The sequence below is a fragment of the Mandrillus leucophaeus genome, unplaced genomic scaffold (assembly GCF_000951045.1).
Source record: "Mandrillus leucophaeus isolate KB7577 unplaced genomic scaffold, Mleu.le_1.0 Scaffold1034, whole genome shotgun sequence".
Taxonomy (NCBI): Eukaryota; Metazoa; Chordata; class Mammalia; order Primates; family Cercopithecidae; genus Mandrillus; species Mandrillus leucophaeus.
The window spans coordinates 160,511-169,156 of NW_012098477.1; the positions used below are offsets into that span (position 1 = coordinate 160,511).

The 8,646-nt window shown below is 40.2% G+C and overlaps 1 protein-coding gene across 1 annotated transcript in view; it reads left to right on the top strand.

Annotated features, from left to right (window-relative positions):
* Positions 1-6,503, top strand: part of IFI16 (interferon, gamma-inducible protein 16) — a 41,915-nt gene extending 35,412 nt beyond the window's left edge. The window contains exons 8-11 of the mRNA XM_011978622.1: positions 460-627; positions 2,718-3,137; positions 4,871-5,062; positions 6,163-6,503. Coding sequence (XP_011834012.1) covers positions 460-627; positions 2,718-3,137; positions 4,871-5,062; positions 6,163-6,243 — 861 coding nt within the window. The 3' untranslated portion in view covers positions 6,244-6,503. The remainder of the gene's footprint in view (positions 1-459; positions 628-2,717; positions 3,138-4,870; positions 5,063-6,162) is intronic.
* The last annotated feature ends 2,143 nt before the right edge of the window (positions 6,504-8,646 follow it).

Sequence of the window (8,646 nt, forward strand, 5' to 3'; positions counted from 1 at the left end):
GATCAGAGCTCCCCAAAGATAGAGATCTGGTTTTCTTGTATGCTGAAGAGCACTTGAGAGAGACTGGTTTGTGTATCTAATTGATGAGAAAGGCCTAGTTAATAAATGTCCATAAATGTAGCCAACTTTATTGTAAGTCATGCTGCCCCCAAAATAGCCCTAAGAGTTGTACCTGACCAAATAACTTAGTACAGTTTTACAGGACATGAAGACTGAGGATTCCATCCCCAAACAATGCAATTTCAGTTATCTGAGTTTTTAATCCTGATTGGGATGAGAGAAGGCTGAGTGATAGAAATGTCTGAATATGTGCTATTACTCCTCCTCGAACTCAGGGGAAAAAAGAGAAACTGGCAAAGTGAACATCCTATTTAAAAAAGAAAAAAGGAAAAGATGTGTTTCATTTGATCTTGAAAAACATTAACTAGAAAAAAAGAACAAGCATCTATTTTCCTTTAGAAAAGTGAAGACACAGTCACCAAAATGAATGACCTCATGAGTATGCAGATACTGAAGGAAAAGAGTCATTTTCCAGGACCATTCATGACCAGCATTGGCACAGCTGACAGCCATCTCCACACTCCTCAGATGCCTCCATCAATACCAAGCAGCAGTTGCTTAACCATGGTACGAGTTCCCTCTTCCCAATATGTTCCCCTTGCTACAATATAATGACAAGGATTAACACAACCTTGAAAGTACTTCTCACCAATCCCCTGCTACATACAATGCTTTATTTAACCAAATCAGTCATTTATTTATCAAGTGTGTATTTTGAGGTCCTATCCAAAGTTAAAATTCTATTATTATCATCTCTATTCCATAGCAGGTATAATTAGATGTTTGTTTAATTTCATTTTTCTTTTGGCTTACATTTCTGTTTTTCCCTCAATACAACATGAAAATCATACCTTAAGGTAGAATAAGGTGGGAAGAAACACAGCCAACCATAACACTATCACTGATTTTTTCCCTTTCATTTATTATAACTCAAACAATATCTTTAAAAATTTAGGAAAAAAAGATACATAAGCAAAAATAATTAACTTTTAACTATCAGAAATCTCTAACTAATGCCACATTTCAGTACATGGTCTTTCTGATTTTATACTTTTCATTATGTATATACAAAGAGTCTTATTTTCTGTCAGAGTAAATCACACTCATATATTTTTCCATAACCCATTTTTTTATTAATATATCTTGAACTGCCATTCAGTCATACAATATAGATTTAAATTATTTTATTGCACCAGAAAAATTGCAGTTATTCCATACATTATCAAATGATCCTACATTATTTGGCTTTATGTTGTTTCCAGTATTCTGTGTATTTACAACGAACAGTATAAGATCGCATGCCTCTCAGATCTTTCATTGTCCTCATAGTAGCTTTATAATTATTTCCTTACGTCCTGTGCACCTTGTGTCAGGGTACTGATGTCATGGCTATTGTGAGGTGATTTGATACTGATTAACTTCATTGGGAATGGGTTTCCTAATGCTATGGAAAATTTGCCACACTGATGAGTTCATTAGAGTTAAATCCATCAGAGAGTTAAAGCCATCACTCACAGGTGGCCTATATAATCTTCCGGGTCAGGTCACACTGCTGGTCTGTGGAGGCAGCCATCCTGCCTCCATGTTCTGGTCTCTAAGACTCCCTTGATCCCTTCTTGCCTCCATACTTCATCTTCCAGATCAGCAGCCTACCCTGCAATTCAAAGTCCTCTTCTACAACTCAGAAATCGTGCAGGCCACTGTGGAGACAGGAGGTTAAAGAAAAGTCCCCTCCTGCCTAATTTTCCAAGTCCATGACTCTTTTTAGTTCCTGCCATTATTCAGATTGGACAGCCTCTAACCTGGGCCCCTTCAGATTAGGGAAGTTCATGGAGTCTTCCAGTGGCTGCCTCAATGATGTTTTTGCAACACAGTGCTGCTTCATTGGAAAGGGCTTTGTGATTTGGGTCTTTAAAATGCCCCTATCTACTAGAATGAGTTCCAACTGAAATCTCATGAAATCTAAGGTTTGTGATTGAGACTATTCCTTACTCTGAGTGCTATTAATAGTGATTTTTTTCTCTATGTTTATTTATTTATTTTTTTTGTCGCTGTCATATTAGGCAGGAGGGGACTTTTCTTTAACCTCCTCTCTCCACAGTGGTCTGCACTATTTCTGAGTTGTAGGAGAGCACTTTGAATTGCAGGGGCTGCTGATCTGGAAGAGGAAGTATTGAGGCAAGAAGGGATCAAGGGAGACCTAGCGACCAGAACATGGAGGCAGGACAGCTGCCTCCACGGACCAGCAGTGCTCAATGTGACCTGACCTGGGTAGAAAGGAGTAAAATTGAGATTCTTTTAAAATTTCATCTCTTTTGGGAGTCACTTCATGGCAGCTTTGCCTTTACCCTCTGCTTCCCCATACCTCTTGATAGGGGATATGCCTTTTCTTTATGGGTTAATTCTCATCAAAAAAGAAATATTCTTCCTTCCACTCTCATAAAACAATGACGATGATAAAATCACTCCTTAAATCTTTTTAATTTCTTCCGTTACCTAAATTATACTATCTCAGTGATCTCTGTCTAGTTTTCCCTACTTCACCCAGTTAAGGTGATACTTGATGACCAACACTGAGACTGGGATGACTCTCACTAGAGAGTGACCCTGTATTTCCTGTTTTAATTGTGCCTGTGTTTTGGTCTCTACATTCTAAGTTGACACCAAGACTGAGGACTGGACCCGAAGAAGTTTCCACAGAAGACGGTGTCCAGAGTGACCTCAAAGAAGTGATGGTGCTGAACACAACAGAATCGTTTGTGTATGAGCCCATAGAGCAGAAGAAAATGTTTCATGCCACAGTGGCAACTGAGAATGAAGTCTTCCGAGTGAAGGTTTTTAATATTGACCTAAAGGAGAAGTTCACCCCAAAGAAGATCATTGCCATCTCAAATTATGTTTGCCGCAGTGGGTTCCTGGAGGTATATCCTTTAACAGTTGTGGTTGATGTGAATGCCGACCGAAAAATGGAGATCCCACAAGGATTGATTAGAAGTGCCAACACAACTCCTAAAATCAGTTATCTTTGCTCACAAACTAAAGGAAGTTTTGTGAATGGGGTGTTTGAGGTACATAAGGTAAGCCCACACCATTGTTTTATAGTTTCTCCTGCAACCCCAAATTTTTAAAGTCTTGTCAACTGGAGTTTGGTCAACTTACTCAACACAGGAAATCAACCCCTTCACCCCGCTCCCAGCACTAGAGATAATTGAATAGAGTTCATTTCAGGATATGGGGTACGTTATATCTCAACATTCCTCTTCTTAAGGTGTCACCATGCAAGTTATTTAGAAAGACAGTCACTAGGCTGGGCATGGTGGCTCACGCCTGTAATCCCAACACTTTGGGAGGCCAAGGCGGGGGGATCACGAGGTCGGGAGATCGAGACCATCCTGGCTAACAAGGTGAAACCTCGTCTCTACTAAAAATACAAAAGATTAGCCGGGCGTGGTGGTGGGCGCCTATAGTCCCAGCTACTTGGGAGGCTGAGGCAGGAGAATGGTGTGAACCCGGGAGGCAAAGCTTGCAGTGAGCCAAGATCATGCCACTGCACTCCAACCTGGGCAACAGAGCAAGACACTGTCTCAGGAAAAAAAACAAAAACAAAAGACAGTCACTAGGGAACTTGGCATTTTATCAGCTGTGATGATCTATTCACAGCCACCCTTGTCCAGGGCAGTGCAGTTTATATCAACACACATATCCTTAGAATTTTGTTTCTTTGAGTTCTGCTCCATCTGCATCAATGACAACTTAATTTAATTGTGAACAAAAGAGTTGCTCTCCCAAGCCTGAATCCTGATTGTGACAATCAGAGTAAGAAATCAAATAGACTACTCTGCTTTAGAATGCAGCTATGTCTAACAGTTAGCTAAAATTCTGATCATTTGGACTTCAAAGTGTTCTTGCCTCATCTCATTCATTAATTCATCAGGAGATTGTTGAGCAACTGACTTCTGCATTAAATAATAAGAAAAATATGAAAGCAAAAAGACTAGAAGAGTCACATAGCTTAACTGCTCAATTTATAAATAGGGGCAATAAAATGCAAAAAAAAAAGCTTCGTGAATTCTTAGGCTTACAGTGTGCCTTTCGGTTTCAACACATCATGTAAATATTATGCTTAGCTGATTTAACTTGTTTGAAGTACTGTTTCGTACTCCATTATATATGTCTTCTAAGGTGGCTTACTTTTAATTGTGCTGTTTTCTGTACACTCTGTTTAAATGACTGTACATATGTATGTGGTTGTAGAATTAATGAATGAAGTAATGAGCTACAAACCAGAATAATGTGACTAGATGGATGATCTAGATTTGAGATCTGGGCAGATTGGCAAAGAGCGATTATATGGAGAAGAAAGAAGGAGTTACATATTGAAATAACAGCCTACTTAATGAGAACTGGCAACATTCTTTCTCAAACTTGTAAAGAGCCATGAAGAGCCTCTATTATCTGCTCTTGGGCAGATGTGAAAGATATCTACCAAAGTAATCAGATTTTTCTGTATCCAGGCTCCTTAAAAAATCCCAGCTATGCTGATGTTAAAACAGGAAAAAATTAGTAATCAATTTTTTTTCCTAGAAAAACTCCAGCAGATAACGAACTTCAACAAAAGAGGCTCAAGAGAGGATTGAAAAGGCAGGATTCACAGACCAAGTGTCTGAAGCTATTTGGTACCTGTCATTCAGGACCTCCAGCTCTATTTACTCTATCAAAGACCAAAATTTCCAGAAACACCCTGTATTTCTCATAGATTGGAAAATTATTGATCCAGTTTCAGAAGATAAGTGTTAATTTTCTTTTGCAGAAAAATGTAAGGGGTGAATTCACTTATTATGAAATACAAGATAATACAGGGAAGATGGAAGTGGTGGTGCATGGACGACTGACCACAATCAACTGTGAGGAAGGAGATAAACTGAAACTCACCTGCTTTGAATTGGCACCGAAAAGTGGCAATCACGGGGAGTTGAGATCTGTAATTCATAGTCACATCAAGGTTGGAACTTCATGGGAACATCATTTTTCCAAAGTGGCAAATCGTTTTGTTTATACTTTAAGAAAACTAGACTGCTACTATTACACGGAGAGTTTAGCAAGTGGAAAAGGAACAAAGCCTTGCACTTTACTGGGTGTAAACTTCCCATCATTGTTTTTGAAGAAGGATACTTGTAATCATAATAAAAAAAATTAGAGAGACTTTCAAAGGCTATGATACCTAAGTTAAATAAGAAAGAATTGGTTGCTTTTACCACAGCATGGAGATAATTTAATCAGAATTTGGGTTTGGTTAAGGCACATTTGTTTCAAATGCTGGCTCTGTGATTTTCTAGTTGACTAAAGACTTAACACTAGGAACCTCAAGTTCATCATTTGTGAAATGGGAGAAATATTGTCTACCATAGAGGGTCATCAACTTAGCTCACAGCAGCCCTAAATTACCAAGAATGCATCTGAGCAAATCAGATCACAAAGGTACCTGCCTTTAGTGAGATACATACACTGGTTTACATCTGACAGAGGTAGTTGGGTCTACATAACAAAGTTCATGCTTTTTGCCACACTGACACACACATTCATGTGGGATTCTTGGAACACTAACAAAGGCTAATATTGGAAGGCAAACAGTTCAAAACAAAGGCTGACATATTCAGGCACACACATGCTCTCAGATTGCTTCAGTTCTCGGGAACATCAGTCAAACATTCCAAATCTTCTTTGATAGCAATTGCACCAGGAATACCTTTTGTACTCTCTTCCTTCCTTTCTACCCAATGAAAACCTTCCCCTCAACTCTAGTCATTGGGTACACCAGCTCCTTTCTCTCTCCTGTTGTTCCCTGACATCTCCTGCTCTTTCACTTGCACTCATGCTAAGTAGGAGTGAGTATCTCATTTCACGGTCCCAATTAAAGAGAGAGGTATGACTCAAAGGTCAAGAATTTATTAAAGGAGACAGATGAGAGTGAGAAAAGAATCATTTAGAAAGGAATAGGGGAAGAGATATGGTGCATGGGGAGGAGATACAGTGTGACTGAAGAGAGAAATGTGGGATCACCAGCATCTCAACTGGTCTGTCTTTATCTCTTTCTCCTTCAAGGTCATCAAGGCCAGGAAAAACAAGAAAGACATATTCAATCCTGATTCAAGTATGGAAACTTCACCAGGCTTTTTCTTCTAAAATCTGAATGTCATTGATGGTAATGTTTATGGAGATAGGTCTAAGTGCCTAAAAAATGTACATATACCTGGTTGAAATACGACACTATATATGCACACCATTATCATATATACCAGCTGTTAATCCTATGGAATGGGGTATTGGGAGTGCTTTTTAAATTCTTTATAGGTTTTTTTTTAATAAAATGTCATATGTTGCATCTTCAACTTCTATAATTTGAAAAAAAAAATAAATAAACATTATCTTTTTTCTGAAAGGAATTCTTCCCCAGCAGTCTTTTTACTCCATCCATGAGTTGCTTAAAAGCAAATAGTTTGTGGTCTGCAAATCAGGGTGGGGCACACAGGCCTCAAGCAATATTTGGATTTATACTTTGGGTGTGATCTTTACAGGGTAAATCCCTGGTCAAGAATGAACAGGCTGTGTTCTGCTGAAAGAAACCAGGCTGAAGGGGTAGGTAGGGTGAAATCCAGCTTGTGGTTCAGTTGCCAAGCGCTGTGTTATTGTTTTAGCCCAGAGCAGTAGATACCTTTTCAGAATTGGTCTCCTGGAGGGGGCATAATTGGGTAAATTTTCTGCCAAATAAAGTACCTTCTGGTGATGTGCATGAAGGCACTTGTCTGTGTTAGAGGAATATCTGGGCCTGCCTGATGTGAAATATCTGGTTTTATGCATTTCCTCAAACACCGACTGCTCTTCAGGCACTTTCGAACCATATTTCCTTTTCTCACAATCCACTATAGTGATCTGATCCATTAGAAAGCTGCCGTAGGAAGAGCTGCATTACGCAAACACTGAAGATAATTAATTTTATTTAGAACAGAATAGAATAGCAGAAAGTACGTATCTAAAACTAAAATTTAGCTGAATTTATTGATTATATGTTTGGTACCTGGTACTTTGCAATTATTTTGTGACACGTAATCTTCATATTAGTTCTAGAAGGTTGATTGTTTTCTCCTCTTTACTCACCGTATAATATGTGACAAACACGGAATAGAAAGGCAAAGTCACTTTCTTAATGACCCTTAGATGGTAAATTAGAGAGCTTGATTTAGAGCTCAGGCTGTTGTTCTCTTTGGGGTGTGTGTGTGTTAGGAGAGGGGTATAGGGATGTGGTGGAAGCTGTGAGGGATGGAATGGGGAAGTCTACTGTTGCAGGACTTTTCCTTAGTTCAGGTAAACATGGGAGTCCTTATCATGTGGCCATGAAAAGTTAGGCTCGCAGACAATTTGAAGTGTGAGGAGGGCAGAGTTTATTGGGTGAAAAGGAAAGAGGGAAACGGTCCCTCTGCAAAGCCAGACTCCCTGCTGGTGTGCTTCCCACCTCACAGTTTGAATTTCAGGTTCCACCCAGGAAGAGGAGGGGCCGGGCTCTTCCCCACTGCAAATGGCACAAACTTATGTGGCTCCACCCCAGTGTACACTCCTCTCAGTGTGCAGGCTGGAGTTTCTCTGGGGACCCCTTCCCACCTGGCTGTCTCATTGACCCCTCTAAAGAAGTGCATCTAACTGCCATTAGAATAAGGATAAGGATAAGCATGAAGACCGATCTCAACTGCTTCCTGCTGACAGGGGGCGCTGTTTTGGCAAAACAGCAGTCAAAGTCCCTTAGAGGCTTATTTAAGGGTTCCAAGCAGAAGGGGCCATTGTCCGCCTCTCCAGTTGCATGACTGTTTGGAGTTTGATGGCCTGAAGGGAAGAAGAGACAAACTGTATTATCAGAAAACATGTATCTAAACAAAGGGAGGGGTAAGGACAGCTCAAAAATCCTGAGGCCTTTTATCACTTTGCACAAGGAGAGGGAGGTCACAAGCCCAACTGGTTTAAAAAAAAATTAAAAAAAAAAAAACTTTACCCTTTAGCCAGCATGTTGAGCTTCTGGGTTCCCTTCCCCTGAGCCCAATACTAAGCTGACCAGTTTAAGGTTTGGGAAATTAACTCTTCCCAGTTTGGAGGATGCATCTGTCGGGAGTGTCCCACAGTACAAAGACACAATTGCCTATCAGTGAAGAGAGAACTGAGGGGGAGAAAGGAAAAATGAAAGGTGTTTTTTCAAAGGAGTCCTAAAGGTTCAGGATGCTTCAAAAGGGGTACAGACTGAAAATGAATGGTTACTCATCTAGAAAGAGGGGAGCAGGCATCCCTGGTTCCCATCTCTTCCTAGCAGATACCCGGGGTACATGAGGGAGAGAAGGAAGAGCATCCTCTTTCCCTCTTCCATCCTCACATCCCCAAGTCCCAGCAACCTTGGCAGGCACCACCATGGGTGTTAAAGCGGTTTGCACCCATGAAGCAGGGGGGCCTAGGAGATAGGAATTATCTGTTCTACCTATGTACACCCTACCTCCCCTGCTGTCAATAGCCTTGATTCCCTAGATCTCATTTATGAATTGAGTTTGG